The sequence below is a fragment of the Papio anubis genome, chromosome 5 (assembly GCF_008728515.1).
Source record: "Papio anubis isolate 15944 chromosome 5, Panubis1.0, whole genome shotgun sequence".
Lineage (NCBI taxonomy): Eukaryota > Metazoa > Chordata > Mammalia > Primates > Cercopithecidae > Papio > Papio anubis.
The window spans coordinates 84,047,000-84,067,961 of record NC_044980.1 but is presented as its reverse complement, the minus strand read 5'-3'; the positions used below and the strand labels follow the sequence as shown (position 1 = coordinate 84,067,961).

Here is a 20,962-nt window from a genome sequence, read left to right as displayed (position 1 = left end):
TTTTAGTAGAAATGGGGTTTTACCATGTTGGCCAGGCTGGTTTCGAACTCCTGACCTCAAGTGACCCGCCCACTTTGGCCTCGCAAAATGCTGGGATTACAGGTGTGAGCCATAGCGCCTGGCCCCATTCTATAGTTTCATATCTCTTCTGTCTCCCACAGCATCTCATTCCCTTCTGTATGGCTATACTCCACATTGCCAAGGACAGCTGAAGAGCTTCTGACCTGACTTAGAATGAGTGACTTTTTGTCTTCCCTGCAGCTGTAGTACTGAGCCACGTGGAGCGCAGTGTTTTGTACTAGTCTAGAACAGGCCCCGAATGTCCAGACTCTCTGTTCTCTCCTTTCAGATCAGCTATGGACTTGAGGTCACTCGAGGGGATGGATCATCCTGAGGCCACCCTGGGAACTGGGGTTTGTTCCAGACTGTGTTCAGAAAAGGGGTCCAAAAGCTCTAAAAACAACTCTGATTAGAAAACAATGTTCAGTGTAGAACATTTGTAAAAGATAGACAAAGTTGGACAAATTTCTTTTTCCTGATCCACATGGACTATGAGGGAATGCCTACTAGGTAAGCCAGAGGCTACAAACTGGCAGCTTGAATACTGCCTGCTGGCAGGTTTTCATTGGCCCGCATAGTGTTTAAAGGTTGTCTTAAATACTTGCCACCATTCACAAATTAGGAGCTTTCAAATAAAAAATTTGGTTTCTGGCTTCTTTAGAAAAATCAGAAGATCTGACTGACACTGGATCTGCTTCCTGACCAGCAGATGTTTAACCGAAGCCACATAGCTGCTGCCCCTTTATCTCCCTTCTTCCCCCCTTACAAGGCATGCTCCCACTTGACCACAGGCTCCAGGTGAGTTTGCTTCCAGCCTTTGTAGACACAGGAGTTTGCAGCATCTTGGATACCCTGAGTATCCAAGTGAGCACCTGGTGTAAGTGCTATCCTCTTGTCAGTAGCTCTCTAGCAAGATTTGGTTCTTGCTAGTCTCACCTTTTCTACACTTTTTCTACTTCCTATTGAGTTGCCCTGAGGCTGGATAGGCATTCACTAGTGCCTTTTCCTTTGCCAGAAGGTTCTGAATGATCAAGCAAAGCCAAGGTCCTGCAGTCTTTGCTGTCCTTGTGTCTGCAAATCCAATAGCTGTTTGGGCTGGAAAAGACTTGTGCTAGTGAGGAAGATCTATAACTTTTATAATTGAGCCAAGTATTTGCCAATATAAAGATACAAAGTCACGCCAATGGAGAGACTTTCTGGAACCAAAGGAGAAGTGGATGTGTGTGGTTTACTTCTTAATGTTTGCCCTAAAGTTGGCTACAAAGTTGATAAATATGAGGTATGATGCCTGAAGTCAAGATAAGAAAAGTTCTAAAACATTTTGTTTGCTTCTACCTGCAACTATGGAGATTACATTTAGATTTCATCTTTGGGACAGTTGCCAGTTCCTTCCTTAGAAAATAGCAGAGGCTAACTTTTGGTGACACACAGCATGAAAGCCACCATGGGGGTAGGTGATAAGTTGGTAACAGAGAAGCAAAAGACAATTAGGGACGATTTTCAAAGTGCTTCAGGGCCTGCAGCTGTAAGACTCCCGTGGACTGCACAGCAGTGGTGTGCCTACATTTTTCTTCTTCACACAGCTCTAAAAACATAAGCAATCAACTCTTGGCTGACTTCAGGAATCCAGTTGCCTATGTATGATTCCTCACAGCACCTGCCAGTATTAACTGCCACTAGGAATGTGCACTGGCATTCTGAAATGGCACAAATCTGGGTGTTTTATTATTTCTTTTTGCTCTTACTGAATTGGAAAATTCACCATGTCTTCTAAAAATAAAAGAATTCCCTGCTGAACACTATTAGGTGGATTTAAAAACTTTGTTTGCTTTTTTAAAGCAGAGATGAGTCCTTGTATGCTAAAGGCTTGCTTTCTCAGAGAACAAGTCATACACAGTTATCTGTGGGATTACTAACAGAGCTGTGACTGTATGAGAATGATCAAGATAGATGAAAAATGAAAACAATGGGATGCAATAGAAAACAGATGTTCAAAGGAGAAGAAAATGATAAGAAGTTCCAGTTGATGAAACAGAGATGGAGACAGGAAAGGAAAAAAGAGATTTCCCTGTGAGTTTAGAGAGATACAAGCAGTGCCAAGTTCAGAGGGCCCCTGATTGGTGCCATTCTCTATGCCTTAAGGATTAGATAAGGTTCTTTCACTTCAGTGCTCATTTGTGCAGTGTCCAAAAAAAAAAAAAAAAAAAAAAAAAAAAGCTGTGCCAGGAATTCAATTCCGTACGTTCTTAGCACTGTAAGAGGTGTTACAACTATGAGAGGCATAGGAGATTTTTAAATCATGGCCCCTGATCTCAAGAAGATTACACTCTGGATTACAGTTTGTGTATTTATGTATTATTTATTTATGGTAAATTCTTTTCATGCTGCTCTGAGCTCATTCTCAGAGTCAGTATCAGTGCAAGGAGCAAAGCATCCATCATAATGGTTCTGTCCTCCAGCGGAATAAACTCCTTGGTGGCTGTCTTTGGATTTGTCTTTATAGATAGAATGTAAAAGGCCAGAATTCAATAATTGCAGGGGTTATGGTATTTACAAAACAATAATTTTTTAGAAGCTTTTCCCCCCAATTACTTTAAACTGTTTAAATAGATCCCATAATAGTGTGACACAAAGACTTGGCTCATGTGACCATCTCCCTCCCCTAAGGCCTTTTCAACAGTATTTCTCTTTATTATCCTACATAAGCTTAATTCCAGCCAGACAAGGATGACTATGCTCTCCCCACCTTGTACATTTTCCCATTCCTGACTTCTATCTGAAGAACCTGAAGAGACTTCCTTTGCCTCTAGACTCATCCAAATTTGGTAACATTATAGCCTGGCTAAGGACCACATCTTTCCTAAAGCCATCTCTGACTTTTCTAGATATTCCTGTGAACTTATCAAATTATTATTATTGCGAAGAATAATTACAAATAACACTAGATAGCAACCACCACAATGACAATAAGAGTAGCTAATATTTTCTGAGCACCGTTCCTGCTTTGCACACGTGGCCATGCTTCACATATATTATTTATACTACTCAGTCCTCTCAACAATCCTAATCCTAAGGTGGGTTCTATTATTATTCTCATTTTTTGAAGACGGAACCTGAGGCTTACAGCAATTGAGTAACTTTCCCAATGATTCCCAGAATAAGTGATAGGGAATTATTGTTAGTATCATCAGTTTAGCATTTAACTATGAAGTGATCACTTGTGCTCTTGAGTTGCTATTTATTGTGCAGTTATTCAAATATTTTCAGTGTAGTAGTTGAGTAAATGGTTTTAGTAAAAAGCAAAACTGAGGTTTCCAATATAATACAAAATGTCCTCTTCTTTCAGCGTTGCAGTGCATGATAAGGAAACTGATTATAGATTCCCCACTCATATGTTATTTATTGGGTATGTGACCTTGCCTAAAAGTCTCTAAGCCTTTGTTTCTCCATGTGTAAAATGGCAGGAAAAAAAGTCCCTACCATTCAGGTTGCTGCAAAGATTTAATGAAATAAGTACAATTCCACATAATAAACACTTAATCAATATTATTGTTCTTGTTCTGATTTTTATTATAATATATATTGAGGGCATAGAATAATCAGTCTACAAATACATACATGAACATAGTCTGGATAGATTAATGTTTCTGAATGAATGCATAAATAAATATAAGACTTCCAGTGTTATGATATTGGTTCCAACAATAAACTATGTATAATTTACTTTATATATTTGATATTACAAATTTTCCAAATAAAAATTTTACTATAAAATTTTATAATCAATTGTGCTATGAGGAGTACTCTGATGAATTCAAATTCTTTTGTTTTCCTCAAATGGTTACATATTAGATTTTTCTTGCAAACCTTTTTAAATGACCATCTTAACATTCTACTTTACCTACTTTTTACCTACTATTATTTAGTCTTAGCTAATAATTGTATTCCTGATAGGTGATGCTGCATAGTACTCCTCTGGGTACTCCCTATTCTAGCAATCAACATGCAAACAAAACTTTCTGAAAATTCTTTATGAAGGTAATGAGCCAATCCTGATTTTACCAATTTTCTTCCTAAGTATCACATGCCAAATCAAATATTATCTGCCTAGTGTAGTGGCCCCCTTTTTGCAATGCTTGGCTATATTACCACTTTATAACAGAGTTTCCAAGACTAGCAGTATGGTACTGGCCCAACATGTCCCAAAACATTAACTATGGAACAAAGGACAAAATATAACAGGCAGATTTTATGTCTACATCACATTTATATGGCACCCATACATTGAGGTCTTATTTCCAAATAAGATCACTGAGTTGGTAGCTTAGTAAATGCAGCCTGTGACATCATCGGGCTTCTGAACAGACTGAACAATTAGACTAACCGAAGGGAATTAGAGAAAACACTGCTAACTGATTTCAGTGAAGTAATCTTACATGAAATGCATATGCAGTTATGGTATCATATTAGGGACAAGAGAAAGGCAGTTAATGTTAATATACACCAGGTAAGTGCTAGAAATTTCACATTCTTTGATTGATTTCCAATAGGTGCCTTGTAAAGTAAGTAGTGCTAGCCTCATTTCAGAGAAATTATATAATTTGCCTACAATCACAAAACTAAAAATTAATAAGACAGGATTTGTATTTCAAGGTATTATCAATTTGCTGTTTCATGCCATTTCTCAAAGTAAAGAGAACATTATTTAAAATATTTGCAGAGGAAAACAGTGACATGGAATTGGTTTATTCTGCAGGACTGAAGATAGAACTTCCCAGACCCATCTATCTAAAGAGTTTAAAAAGAAAGTTCAGTTTATATTTGAAATCATGCTCTTTATATTTTTTTCAGTAGAACTGTAGTTGACATTTTTCTATCCGTATTCTGAGACGGCAGATCTGTTTCCTGGAGTCCTATCCATTTGGCGCATGTACCTTTAGTTGTAGTTGCCCTTTGTGTTATTAGTCTGTCTGTTTTTGTTTGTTTTGTTTTGTTTTTTAGATGGAGGCTCACTCTGTCGCCCAGTCTGGAGTACAATGGCATGATCTCGGCTCACTACAACCTCTGCCTCTTGTGTTCAAGCGATCCTTCTGCCTCAGCCTCCCAAGTAGCTGGGATTACAGGTGCCCACCACCATGCCCAGCTAATTTTTGTATGTTTAGTAGCCATGGGGTTTCACCATGTTAGCCAGACGGCCATGGCCTCGAGCTCCTGACCTCAAGTGATTTGCCCACCTTGGCCTCCTAAAGTGCTGGGATTATAGGCATGAGCCACTGTACCTGGCCAGTCTGTTTTTCCTATTGTTTTATTTCAGCTTTGTGAAATAGGTGTCGCCATTCTGAAGCTGAAATATCATTTCTGAATCTCAATCTTCAATTGATGGATTACAGATTCTAAGATCTTACTCAACCTCCATATTTATTGCTTTAGTTTTGGTGAATGCAAGAAAAAGTACAGTTCATCAGCTGACCATAAGACGTTGCATGTACAGGCTTCCTCATCATGATGTTCTTAGGATGCCGGCCCAGGAGTATATGCCTTAAAAGGTATCCACTAAATACCTGATGAATTTCAGCACCCCTAAATATCTTCATTTATTAGTATGCAATCAGTATATGTTAAAAATTATTAGATATAATTTGTTGAAATAAATGTATTGAGATTTTTGTTGCCAGCTCTGATGGAGTAGTATATGTCAGATTAACCTCATTGAGTACAACTATTTAAACTGGAGAAAAATGTTTTCACACACACTTATACAATAACAAAAATAGGAACACAAACAAAACCAGTAACACAAGAACAAGAACAATAATGAAATAGGGGTTGAAAGGCATCAGGGAGTACTCAAAACAGCCAGTAGTTGAGGGGCCAAGATCCTGGAGAGAAGCAAAACCCATTTATTGGGGAGCCCTATATTCAGCGCTGTTTTTTTTCCTATGAGAGATCTTGTAGTTTGCAGTGAGATGCCTAGAGGCTGAACAGAAAGTTGCAGCCTGAGACTTGCAGGAATCTGACACGGTTGGGGAGATAAATAACAGAGTTCAAGTCCTCCAAGGCAGCCAGGACTTGAGGAGCCACGATTCCAAAGAAAAAGGAAATGACGGCATGTTACACTTGTGAAGCTGCCTGTGCATGAGAGGAAAGGCTATGGGGACTGAGCAGAAAGCAGCTGCTCAGAAGCTAAGAAGCTGAGTAATGAATTCAAGAGTCTCATAGTATTGGGGAATGAAAAAATGGAGTTCAGAGACAAGGAGGGGAGGTTTCTAGAAAACACAATAGGCTTTCACTGGAGTCCTGGGTCCCCTCCGCAAATTTCCACTTTGTCTCAAGAGAGAGAAAACTATAAATAGATTGGTTAACCTTCACATGGCCTGAAACCCATTTCCTTCCCTTCCTTCCTCCCTCCCTCCTTCCCTTTCTTTCTTTTGACAGAGTTGCTTTGTTGCCGAGGCTGGAGTGCAGTGGTGTGATCTTGGCTCACTGCAACCTCCGCTTCCCGGGTTCAAGCAATTCTCCTGCCTCAACCTTCTGAGTAGCTGCAATTACAGGCGTGTGCCACCACACCTGGCTAATTTTTGTATTTTTGGTAGAGATGGGGTTTCACCACGTTGGCCAAGCTGGTCTCGAACTCCTGACCTCAGGTGATCCACCCACCTCAGCTTCCCAAAGTGCTGGGATTATAGGCTTGAGCCACTGCACTCAGCCATCTTTCTGTGTGCTTTTGTGTTTCTGAGGTGAAGTCTCGCACTGTTGCCCAGGTTGGAGTACGGTGATGCAATCTCGGCTCACTACTACCTCCGCCTCCCAGGTTCAAGTGATTCTCCTGTCTCAGCCTCCCAAGTAGCTAGGATTACAGGCTCCTGCCACCATGCCCAGCTGTTTTTTTTTTTTTTTGTATTTTTAGTAGAGATGGGGTTTCACTATGTTGGCCAGGCTGGTCTCAAACTCCTGACCACATGATCTGCCCGCCTCGTCCTCCCAAAGTGCTGGGATGGCAGGCGTGAGCCACTACGCCTGGCTTTTTTTTTTTTTTTTTTGAGATGCAGTCTCACTCTGTTGCCCAGGCTGGAGTACAGCGATGTGATCTCGGCTCACTGCAACCTCTGCCTCCCAGGTTCAAGCAATTCTTCTGCCTCAGCCTCCCGAGTAGCTGGGACTAAAGGCACATGCCAGCATGCCCAGCTAATTTTTGTATTTTTAGTAGAGACGGGGTTTCGCCATGTTGGCCAGGTTGGTCTCGAACTCCTGACCTCAGGGGATCCACCCACTTCGGCCTCCCAGAATGCTGGGATTATAGGCATGAGCCACTGTGCACAGCCTCTTTCTTTTTTTAATGATACAATATGCTAGGATTTATTAGGAATATATAGACAATATACTGAGGGACTATAATTATGGAACAACTGACTCTCTTAGAGGAGGTAAAGGAAGGCCTCAATGGGGAGGTAATCTCTGAGCTGTGGAAACCCATTTTCTACTAGATCAAGGTGGTCTGCCTATATTCAATTTGCCTTCCAAAAGAAATTAAATTCTCTTAAGAGGGAAAAATTTGAACTTATCCTGAGATTGCACACTGACTGCCATCCATGGAAATTTAGCTTGTAATAGCTTTTGCTTGGCCCGTACAGTGTTCGCTTTTTTCATTTGCATTTGAGCGCTTTTAGGAGGAGTGTGAGTTCTCCAGTTCTTCTGCAGTCCCCACTGATCCCTATAGTCTCACAATAAGCACATTTCAGCCATATAAGTTACCTGCTTGAGCCTAAAGGTGTTTGGTACATATCTGACAGCAGATGAATGACATACAACAGAACTACACTGTAAACCAAGGAATGTGATGGTAGTTACAGAGGAGCTACGGGAGCTGCACGAAGGAAATACCTGTGAGTGAATGCGACCATTGATGGGGAGAGCCTATGCCATAAGAGAAGAGTCAAAGACTAGGTTTACAGTCTCAGCTCGTTGGCCTCTCAGTTTTCTTTATATATATCCTGAGATAAACAATTCCTTTTGCTCATTTATTCATCTATAATGATTTGCACTTGTAAAATATTGCATAGTTTACAGATTTTATTTATACACATATATTTTTACACAGTCCTTAGCACAAAATTTAGGGCCAAAATCAGCACCTCTGAAAAGCGGATAATGCACGTTGCTCGGTAAAATAGAGGTTGCTTGACACTTAACTACAGGCAACTTCTACTAAATCTGACGGCTGAACATTACAAAATGTTGGTGTAAAATATTCATATAAAAGTATTTTTTAAAAAATGTATTCTCCCCACCCCAACATTTGAGTAATACGAGAGAGAAGAATAAAATTTTAGATCCTGGAAAAAATTATCAGTTAACATGAAGACAACGAATCTGAATGACCAGGTAAAAACGAGTCCCAAATGCCATTTGCTTTGTTCTCTCGAACTCTTTTGAAGAGGACGTATGCATCTTGTTTAGTTTAAATCTTGTACGTTTGCTCTTTCAAGTATTGGAGTGTGCTAGATCTTTTTGCAGGCAAAGTAAAGGCTCACAGAGCCCAGGAAAAGCACGTTATTAATACATTGTTTAAAATGCAATAAATGTGCTCATAGAACGCTCAGAAAATGGAAACATCACAGGAAAAAAAAAACACTAAAAGATTAAAAGATAGCACGAATTAGAGCAGAAGAAACGGAGGCACCTGTTTGGAAGGAGGGAGCCAGGTATGAAAAGGTATAGTTCAAGCCTCTCATTACTAAAACTGTATTTGTGGAAGATGTTTACTGGCAGATCAGACCTTGACACTTTTATTTAGAGAACCCAGATGAAACAAAAGTGAAAATCTTGCAGTCTATCTAAAGAACGATGCCTGGCCAATCAACAGGCTAATGAGCAGGCAATGTCAGACACTGTCACTCATTGTGAAATGGAGTTAGCTTGTTGCTCAAAAACACAGACATGTTTCACCAGCCCAGATGCTGCTGAACACAGGGCACAGTGGCACAACCTGATTAAGAAAATTTAAGTACACTTTGTCTCAGCTTCTATATATTTATCTGTGAAGTTATAGAAACCTTTGGGGATGTTTTGAAGGGCGCATGAGGCATTCATTAGTCTCTCTGAATTCTCACTTTACAAAACAAATTTAGTAAATTTTTTTTTCCACTGAATTTGACATGGCTCTGGGACAAATCAATGATAGAGTCCCAGCCTCCCCTGGCTTCTACATGTTTATTCCAGGGTTTTCTGGGAAGACTGCTTTTCCGCTCTTCATGAATAGTTCATGTGCTAGTCTCCAATGGAAACAAAGTGACATTTCTTATTACTGTTGGCTGTTGGAAAGCAACTGGAAAGGGAGTGCCTTGAAACAATTAGTCCTCTGTAACCGATTATTTAACAATGTGTATTTCCCAAGAGCTGTTTATCCTCAAAAGGAAGCAGCCAAGACTAAATATGTACTGTATCTAAGCAGACACCTGCACTGAACCCTTCTGGATACTAAGTGAGAATTGAAGGGGGATTATTAATTTGATCCAGTATTCCATTTGGGATGGAATCTATATTTTCTATGAGCAAAGAAATATGTTCCATTTCTTATGATACCTCAAAAACTATTTTCATTTGGGAAAATTTCTTCCTAAAAGATGGCTTTAATTTTAAAACTGAAATTCAACATATATCAACAAGAGACACATAGAAAACAAGAAAAGAAAGGGTAAAAGGCAGGGTGGGTGGAGGGAGAGAGAGAGAGAGAGACAGAGTGAGAGAGAGAACTGTTTGTTTTTTTAAAATAAGAAAAATGTTTTCTGTGTTTAAGGCACTCTAGTGACCACCAAAAAACAATTTTTAAAAAACAGAATAAACTGTTTCCATCTTTCAATCACTTATTTCCCAGCCATTTAGTAGCTTAAGACACGGGGCTAGGAATGAAAATGATTTTAACCAACTGGCTCTTTAAGTCTGAATATGGACTACATATTTTTAGCTACAAATTCCATGTTGTAACTCCCCTCTCTGAAATAGGGAATGATTCAAAACGTGCCAGGGAACATCTCGAGACCAGATGCTTGTACAAACGAACATGTACAAGTCAGTCACAGAGAAACAGTCAAACAGTACTCTGGAGAATGCAGTCTCATAACTGACATACTGAGAAGTGTCATATCCCAACACTGTGCAAAGCTCTGCTCACTTGCCAGCTTATGCATTCCAAGAAGAATGCGTTTCAGATTTTGGAAAGCTTCTATGCATATGAACCTTCTCCACAAATGGATTTTCTAGCATCTCCAAGCAGCACACGTCTGTTACTGCTGGCTACTCTCATTATCTTACATGGGATTCTCTCTACATGTGAGAAAATTGTCACTGAAATTCTAACACAGTAAGTGTGAGAGACCCCCTAGAAGAAAACCTGAAATAAATGCTGTATTTCAGCCTGAATCTGACTGGTTCACGTTAAAATTAGAAGAAATATTTCAGCACATAATTACAGCTAGGAGTGACATGCAAAATATTTAATAATGAGTGTGGCATAAGCATTGCCCAATCAGAATGGCTGCAGGTCTAGCACTGCACTAGCATCCTGGAGGATCCCTGTCTGGAAGCCTAGAGATGCTTCTAATCTCAATGGGTGGAAGCCTGGAACACCTGCAAGCTTTGGACAGTAGCTATTTTCAATATTTTAACTGACAGGGTTCTGCCAGGGTCTTCCAGCTGAGTATAAACCTGGTGATTGTTACCAATAAATGATGATACAAATTTGGATATACCTTGGCCTGATTAGTTTAAGAAACTTACAACCTATAAGTATTAGCATGAATCCCCTTAGAAATGACAAACTCAACTCAGTTTTTTTTAAAAAATAGAGGTTATTAGATTAATGGAACAGGAAAATAAAAAATATTAAACATAGCTTCTTATGAATTTCTTGTGGACAATATAGAGACATTGGTTATATGATAGATCACAAGCACTATTCTAACAAACTGATATCACACTGATAAAGTTTCCTAATTTTGTGACAGAAGCTGTTGCTGGCCTTGTCCCAAACTTGTATCAATGAACAAGCAGATTTAGAAAGTAAGTATAGTGGATGTCTGTTACTTTGGCCTGCCTAGCACTGTTGCCCCCTTCTGTTGCTAAGAGAATCCTTTCTTCTGGCAGGAATTCCATTCCATGTGGTTTTTTATGAAACCAGCTTGACTCTTTCCATTACTGGACTCTGTTCATGACCAGGCCTGGCCAGAGTACCTGTTACCCTGTGATTGGTTCCTGCATGGGATGCGACCCAGGATGGTACCATTCAGTCCTCCATAGGATTTTCTTATCTAGGAATAAGCTCTCTCCTGCTGGGGCTGGAAAGCTGGCAGGAGGTGAGTCTTGCGCCGTGGCGGCCACCCTGATCAATGCACTTGGAAAGCCCATTCAGCGTAAGGAAACATAGAACCCCAAGGCCTTTGGAATCTGGGCTCACTAGGCATGTAGGTAAAAAAGTACTTTTCTTCTCTCTTGAAGTCAGAGCCCTTCTTTTGACAAAAAATAAAGCACAATGAAAATCAGGATTTGTTAACCTCACATCATGGGGAAGTGGCAAAAACACAATTATCATGACCATGCTCACATGTTATATAGTAGCTACTGGAATTAGGAACAAATTCTGATTGAATAAGCTGAAAGGGCATTTTCACCTTCATTCTCTATGTTCTGCTCACCCTTGATATCCAACAGTTTAATTTTTTAAAATGATCAAGAAAATGTAAAGAATAAGGATAGACCAGTAAGACTTTGAGTAAAAGTTCACTTCTTGGACGAGAAGAAGTCCTTATAGTTCAAGGAAGAGTATTCAGCAATAAAAATTAACAGTAAATGTTTAGAATGATGATTTTTAAACCTTATATTTGCATTTGTATCCATAATGCTTTGCAAAATACTTCACATACATTTTCCTAAATGTGCAAATGTATTATAAGTTTGGTAGTTCAACTTTGAAATTTTAGGAAGTGATAAATTTCAGGTAAATATTTTAGATAATATTTTAAGTGATCAAGATTTTCTTACTTAAAATACATCACACACTAAATATCAAAAAATCAGGCTAGACATGGTGGCTCATGCCTATAATCCCAGCACTTTGGGAGGCTGAGGTGGGAGGATCACTTGAGGCCAGCAGTTCAAGACCAGCCCAGGCAACATAATAAAACCTTGTCTCTACAAAAAAATAAAAATTAAAAAACAGCCAGACATGGTGGTGTGTGCCTGTAGTTCAGCTACTTGTGGGGATGAGGCAGGAGGATTGCTTGAGCCCAGGAGTTCAAGGCTGCAGTAAGCTATGATTATGTCATTGCCCCCCAGCTTGGGAGACACAGCGAGACCCAGTCTCAAAGGAAAAAAGAGACTGTAGAGAAAGAGGACAGAGGTGGCTAGAGATCCTGAGATCTCAGATTCCAGAGTGTGTGTTGAAAAATATTTTTAAAAAACTTAAAATATTAAAAAGATCAGAATATTATAGAAATATCACCTTTCAATAATCAGTTTTAGAGCACCTATGACATCATAATAATCTGGATAAAAAATTAGTCAGTAATCTCCTCTAAGCAAAATGTAGTAAACAAGCATAAGATACATAATATGCTTTTATGGTCATAGGTGTTGACAAAGTCAGTAGAGAAATATGAAAGTCATCTGAGGGTGGGGGGGGGGCAGGGGAGGAAACAAACAAGTGTTTATGGAACATACTTAAAAAATCTTACTATTAATACTATATAGCCATATTCCATGGAAAGGCCTAAATTGAATACCTCAAGCGATTTATAAGTTAAATGAACCAAAATAAACTCTAGAGAAAGGATATTTTCCAGGTGTTCCTTAATAGACATTACTTTTAGGACTGATTCACTGAGCACCTGGTACCAGGAATGTGCCAGTGTGCCAGGTACCAACCAACAGCAGTACAAATAATCATTGCTGCTTCAGTAATGTCACCTGGATTGAATTAAGCTCATTAAACATAAGTTTAAAATATTTTTAGTTTTTACTTATTCTTAGTTTCTAATAAGTTCTTCAAAGAAAGAGACCAAAATGTTTTCTTGTATGTACCAGTGATATATACTACTATGTTCCACAGTCCTCCTTTCTTTACAAACCTCCATAAAAGCTCAATAAACTTTTCCTGTGCATGTGGTTTGATAGGTTACCCAGGCTACCATTATAATCCTAAGGCTTACATTTATTTAATTACTGCTGACTGGCTCAATTACAGATTTAAGTTGTCTAATCTCCACTGAATCCCACTGATTTCTCTCTAAGCAATTCATTTATTGATGATCTTTCAGCATAGTTTAAGTTATGTATGTTCTGTCTAGAAACTGCTCCATACCTTCTTAAAATTTTTATCTCATGCTTTGAACCCATTCCTCTCAACAAATGACTTTGCCTCTTGCCTTTAAGACAAAAGAGAGGGCATTACATGCAAATGCCAACATTCCACACTTTCAGCTCCAGAGTAGTTTTTCATGTTCACCAATCATTTATTCTTTCCCCAGTGTCAGAGAAAACAAAACAAAACAAAACAAAAAACATTGCTACTCCTCCCTCAGAGAAGCCCTCTATCTCTTCTGTTCTTCCTGCCTCGTCCATGATCTTGCCATGACAAGAAATCTTTCCTATAGATGTCAATTTCTCCTCTGTTAGTTCTTGTCACGAGAAAACAAAACCAAAAAATCTCCTTTGAACCAACCAACCTCCCTTCCTAAGCGATTTCTTTCTCTCTTTGCAGTCTCTATTTCACTTCTTTTTCTCATACTGTAGCTCCTATACCAGCCGAATCAGTACCACCTGGAAACTTATTAGAAATGCAAATGATCAGATTCCACCCAGACCTACTGTATCAGAAACTCTGGGTGTGGGGCATAACATCTGTGTTTTAACAAGTTCCCCATGGAATTCTGCTGCACATAACGGTTTTGGGAACCACTGCTGTAAACTGCATTGTTCCTCAGTTCTCATCCTATTTAACTTCTCTCCTACACTAGCCAGAGTTAGGCATTGCGTCCTCTTGAACTTTCTTTTCTACCCACAACTGCAAACCCTGTCCAGGTTCTCTTCCTAGCTCTCTGATCACTCATTAACAATTTCTTTCATTAGCCCTATCTCTGTACCCAGTTACTATAAAACATTGGTATACAGTACTTAGCAATGTCTCCTAAATCTCACCAACTTCACTGCTTATTCACCAGACCTTGCTCTTTATGTGATCTCCACTTGGACTAAAGATATCGGTGCCCAGCCATTCATTCAAGCCGGGAATTTCTAAGTGATGTTCCTCTCTCACACTTTACCTTCCTATATTTAATTGGTTAACCAAATTTCATTAATATTTATCTCATGCTCCTCATGGGTCAGAAGAATTAATATTGTTAAAACAACCATACTAGCCAAAGCAATCTACAGAGTCGATGCAACCCCTACCAAAATACCCATGATATTCTTCTCAGAAATAGAAAAAATAAAATAAAATCCTAAAATTTGTGTGGAATCACAAAAGACCTCAAATAACTAAAGCAATCCTGAGCAAAAGAACAAAGCTGAAGGCATTGTACTATCAGAATTCAAAATATACTACAAAGCTATAGTAACCAAAACAGCATGGTATTGGCATAAACAAAGACAAGTGGACCAATGGAACAGAATAGAGAAACACAAAATTAATCCACATTATCTACAGCCAACTGATTTTTGACAAAAGGCAGCTAGAACATTAATTGGGGAAAGGAAAGCCTCTTCAATAAAGGTTGCTAGGAATCCTGGATGTTCACATGCAGAAGAAAAAATCTAGACCCCCAACTCTCACCCTATACAAAAACCAATTCAAAATGGATCAAAGACCTAAATGTAAGACCCAAAACTATAAAATTACTGGAAGAAAACAAGGTGAAATGCTTCACTTTATAATTTTATAAATAGATTCTTATTTATAAAAGGTTTATAAATATAAAAGGATACTAAATATAAAGAAAAGGTTTTAAAGGCTATTAAATATAAATAAAAGGTTTATAAATATAATAAGAATCTATTTACAAAATTATAAGAATCTAAAGATTCTTATTTATAAAATATTTTCCTAGACCAATGTTCTGAAGCATTTTTATAAAATGTTTAGTTTATAAACAAATGGGATTATGTCAAACTAAAAAGCCTCTGCACAACAGGAAACAAAGTAAAAAAGACAACCTAGAGGATGAGAGAAAATATCTGTAAACCATTCATCTGACAGATAATTAATATGCAGAACATACACGGAACTCAAACATTTCAACAGCAAAAGCAATCTGAATAAAACAGGCAAACGATCTGAACAGTTATACAAATGGCCAACAAATATATGAAAAAATGCTCAGCATCACTAATCATCAGGCAAGTGCAAAACAAAGCCACAGTGAATTATCATCTCACCCCAGTTAGGATGGCTATCATCAAAAAGACAAAAAATAAATGCTGGTGATGATGCAGAGAAAACAGAATTCTTCTACACTGCTAGTATAACCACTATGGAGAATGGTATGGATGTTCCTAAAAAAATTGTCAATAGAACTACATATGATCCAGTCATCTTGCCACTGAGCATTTATCCCAAGGAAAGAAAATCAGTGTATTGAAGAGACATCTGCACACCCATGTTTGTTGCCGCACTATTTGCAATAGCCAAGATGTGGAATCAACCTAGATGTCCAATAACCAATGAATGGATAAGGAAAATGGTAAATATACACAATGGAATACTATTCAGCCATAAAAAAGAATGATGGCCAGGTGCGGTGGCTCACACCTGTAATCCCAGCACTTTGGGAGGCAAGGTGAGTGGACTGCTTGAGTTCAGGAGTTCAAGAGCAGACTGGGAAACACGGCAAAACCCTGTCTCTACGAAACAAACAAACAAACAAACAAACAAAATTAGCCAGGCATGGTGGCATGTGTCTGTAGTCCCAGCTACTTGGGAGGCTGAGGTGGGAGGATTGCTTGAGCCTGAGGTGGAGGCTGCAAATGTAACTGCGGTTTTTGCCATTATTTTTAATGGCAAAAATCACAATTACATTTGCATCAACCCAATATCATTTATGGCAACACAGATGGAACTGGAGGACATTATGGTAAGTGAAATAACCCAAGAACAGAAAGTTAGACATTGCATGTTCTCACTCATGTGTGGAAGCTAAAAAATGTTGATCTCATAGAAGTAAAAAGTAGAACAGAGGGTACTAGAAGCTGGGAAGGGTAGGCGGAAAAGGGGGATAGGGAAAGATTTGTTAAAAGATATAAAATTACAGCTAGATAGAAGAACTAAGTTCTTGTGTTCTATAGCACTACAGGATGACTATAGTTAACAATATTTTATAGTTTCAAAGTGCTAGATGGAGGACATTGAATATTCCCAACACAAAGTAATGATACATGTTTGAGATGATAGATATGCTAATTCTTTTATTACATGTTATATGTATCAATACGTCACTATGTACCCATAAACATACAATTATTACATATCAGTTAAACAATAAAATGAAAAGTGTTTATCTCTGTAACAACTCCCAAACCTGTTACCTACATTTTATTCCCAGGCACACTGCCAGAACATCTATAGTCTAAAATATGACAATAACCTACCTACTTAGAGCTGCTCTTTTTTTCAATATCCTCTCATAAACATTTCATTATCCTTCCAGTACAAACATGTCATCCCATTCAAAATGAAAAAAAAAAATTAATTGACAAGATTAAAAAAAATTAGAACAAAACAAAGAAAAAACACAACTTTGATGGCTTCCCCTTGCTTAAAGACTAAAATTCAGCATCCTAAGCATAGAAAGCTGGCATTTAAACCAATCTATGCTTTCTGTCTCCTCTCCCACCACTTCTTTTCTAATTGCAAGACCTTTCTTTTTCCTTCTCAACTCATTGCTTAATCTAGGCGAGATTAGTCATTTTCCCTTCTTGCAGCCTTGGCTAACAGTTTTCTCTGCCTGAAATTCCCATCTCTAACCATACACTCATTTATTATTTAATAAGCATTAAATGTGTGATTATCTCAGGGGCAAGTAAAATGAATGAAGTATATCAGGTCTGCTCAGGGCTTGGAAATTGCTGCCACGTAAATACTGCCTTGAAAAAAAAGCCAGCAATTCAGGTTTTTAATGTGAAATTCTTAATTTTAAAAATTTGAAGCAAATATTTGAAAATCTAAAACAATCTTTTGTATAACATTGTGTGTCTGACAAGCAAAACACACTGCAGGTTGTTGGTTTGGACCTTGTTCTTAGTTCCACTAGGCCCTAGGGATCCAAAGATAACCAAGACCGAGCCTCTGCCCTGATGGTCAACAGGCCCCTACTCACTTTCAAAATGCTCTGTTTACATGGCACCTGCCACACTGGATTCTTAAGAGTTAATTGTTTACTCCTTGAATCATCAAATCCCAGAGAAGCCGAGCTGTCTTTTTACCACCTGGCAATAGTAAGTGCTCACCTGTAACTATAACCACAGACAGTTTTCTATATAGAAACTTGTACCAACTTGATTCTAAAGTTTTAGTTATTTTGTATTTTCCCCTTCCTAAGTTGATAATATGCCTTGATTAGGCACCATCATGTAAGCTATGATCTAACTAAAGAATTTGTCTGCTCAGGTGCAAACCTAAAAAATGATCGGAGTCACATTTCAATTGTATGCTACAATTCTGAAAGTGTGTATATGTCTGTATGTTTGCCGCACATGATCCTTGCAAGATGGTAGCCAAAAGAAGGACTATTTAGAGATAATTTTAGTAAATTTAAGAAATTATTTTAGTCTAGGGCAGATCTTTTTAGTTTGGAAAACAAGGAAAATGTGTTCACTTGTTCCTTGTTAATATCAGGGTGCAACATCTTTCCATTTAACAAAAGTACTAAAAATTTCAGCTTTCATTTTTGCTGCAGTTATATAGTTTCTAGTTACCCAAGCATGCTTATAAAACTAATTTAAGCTGGGCACTGCTGGACTTAGGAGATGTCAGTCATGTTTTAGTGAACCAAACACTCTCATTTCACTAAGCATCACACTTAAGAGGGGACTGCTTGAACATCACTATTTCACTCCTCAATTGATCTAATTTCTAGACCTAGCCACAATCCAAATATGTGCATTGATCTTACATGGCTGCCATCTGCAAAGTTGATAAACATCAATCCTACTGAAAAAGAAATATGTTTGTGTAGTTACTTCGATGTTGTCAAAATGAAGGAGAATAAATATTTGTCTTCCCTAACTGTATAATGAGCAAGTTAGAATCCCAGTCATATTTCATATGTTAAAGATTTAGGCTCCTATCAGTTTATTTTACAACTCTATATGATGTTATTGTATACACAAATTCACCTGTGTGTGGATGCCTGACTCTTTAACATTGAAATTCTATGCCTTGTGTTCATTAAGATAAATGTCTGTTGTCACTAACCAAACTGTAAGGCTTACCTGCAGACTGTTGAAAATGACAAAGAGAACCAACATCCAGAAGTGTCTGTAGGCCATGTGTAGTCCTCCCCAAAGCCATGTCACAGAAATCAGAGCAAAGAGATATAAAATCAGTGGAATTTCTAGAAATTAAAAAAAAAAAAAGAATTTTTGAGCTTCAGAATACTGCACAGTCACATGTATACACAAAGTTATTTTTGGCTTCTTTCTGTGGTATTCTAAGTGCCCATTTTGAGAGAACAACCTTGGAAATCCCATTCTTATGCCAGAGGAGAGAAGGCACATTGCTGAGTCCACATTCTTTCTGTTTTGCAAATTGGGCTGCTGGTAGGTCCAGGGATGGATGGGGGAGGATGAGAACTGTTCCTCTCCTAGACTACCACCTGCTGGACTGTTCAGAAAGTACCACAAGCAACAATGGAGTTGTAGAAATTTCCTTAAAAGAGTGTTCCACCAGAAAATGGCAGTCAGTAGTGTGCTCCCGAAATTAGCATATTCCAACCAGGCACTTAATAACAGAAATTACATAACATTGTGTGCGTGTGTGTGTATGCATGCACGCGTGTGTGTGTTCGAAAAACCTGTACTCACATCCTTTTTCTGACCGAGAAGACACCAAAATTTATTGGTAAGTTTAAGAGCAAAGAGAAAGTGACTGATTCATAATGATCAACTAAGTTTATTCTACACATATTCTAACGCAGTTTGTTTCAAACGTTTTCAGAATAGATTTTCTCAGGGTGAAGGGACTTTATTACCCTTTCCACTTGTTTATTTTGAATTTTCTTTGCTATCTGAGTTTTAGAATAATAACCGTACAGAGGTGATTTTAATATTTAAATGACAAGTTATATAAGAGAAAGTGAATTAGATCTTTGCAGCCACAAATAAACACATTTTCATGCTGTTGAAAGACATCCGGGTAGACCACACCACTGACAACTTTCATGACAGACCTCAAAGCGTTTCTTTACCCACTACCATCAATTAACACCTAAAATCCTTGTGCACTATGGAATTTAAACAGTTGCTTACAACTTTAGCAATTTTCAAATTTAATTTTATTTGGAAACAATCTCAAATATACAGAAGAGGTGCAAGTAGAGTACAATGAGAAAATTTTTTTTTCCTGAATCAATTGAATATTGTCAATCTGATCCCCCACTACCCTCTGAATAATGTTTTTCTACAAAGACATTTTCCTACATAAACATGATGCCATGAAATCAGAAAATTAACACCGATATAGTACTATCATTCTCAGATTCCATTTTATTATACCAGTAATTTTCTTTTTAGCACAGAGATCCAGAGATCCAGCCTTGTATAGTTGACATGTCTCTGTAGACTCTTAATCCCAAATGGGTCTTCGTGTGTCCTTGACTTTTGTAACTTTGACACTTTTGATGATTACCAGCCAGTTTTTCTTGTAGAGTGTCCTTAAATTTGAGTTTATTTGATTCTTCTCATGATTAGATTTAGATTATGAACTGTTAGAAATCACAGAAGGGATGCTGGGTTCATCTTACAGCATTCTATCAGGTGGCACAAGAACTCAGTTTGTCCCATTACCGAAGATGTTCATTTTGGTCACTTGATTAAGATGGTGGCTGCACAAATTCTTCACTATAAAGCTAGCATTTTTCCCTTTGTAATTAAGAAGTTTTATCTGTGGCATTTCTTTGAAACTATGTAAATATCTTTTTCCTTACCAAATGTTTTATTTATCCACTTATTTATTTTCTAATATAGACTAATAGATTCCTGCTTATTTAGCATATTGTCCATTATTCTTTCTTTTACTCTTCTTTCCTTCCTTCCTTCCTCCCTCCCTCCTTCCTTATTTCTTTTTTCATTTTCTTTCTCTTTTCTTTTTCCTCTCCTTTTCCTTCGCATAGGGTCATACAAAGTGTTTCTCCATTGCCCAGACTGGAGTGCAGTGGTGTTGTCACAGCTCACTGCAGGTTTGACCTCCTGGGCTCAAGCCATTCTCCCACCTCTCAGCCTCTCAAGTAACTACAGGTGCATGCCACCACGCCTACCTAATTTTTATATTTTTTGTATACATGGGGTTTCGCCATGTTGCCTGGCTGGTCTTGAACTTCTGGGCTTAAGCGATCCGCGTGCCTTGGCCTCCCAAAGTGCTGGGATTACAGGCATAAGCCATGGTACCCGGCCACTATCATTGTTTGTTTTGATGCCAAGTTGTCCCTAGTGGGAACCCTTTCAAGATGGTTTCTGTGCCTGTAGTTATATCCTCATCATTCTACTAGCAGTTGTTTGGTTTTTGGCCCAAGATGTTTCAAATGTTCTCTGTCCCAGTCCTGGTTTCTTTTAGGGGAGAATGATATTTAGAAAGTGTGATCTGGGGCTAGGTATGGTCACTGCTGTTGCTGCTCCTAAGCTCTCTCAGTAGATAGAG

The 20,962-nt window shown here is 38.3% G+C and overlaps 1 protein-coding gene across 4 annotated transcripts in view; it reads right to left on the bottom strand.

Moving 5' to 3' along the window:
* The window catches only part of ADGRV1 (adhesion G protein-coupled receptor V1), a 585,058-nt gene that overhangs the window by 46,304 nt on the left and 517,792 nt on the right, over positions 1-20,962 (bottom strand). For all 4 annotated transcript variants that reach the window (XM_031666293.1, XM_031666294.1, XM_031666295.1 and 1 more), the window contains one exon: positions 18,541-18,662. In XM_031666293.1, the coding sequence (XP_031522153.1) occupies positions 18,541-18,662 (122 nt within the window). The remainder of the gene's footprint in view (positions 1-18,540; positions 18,663-20,962) is intronic.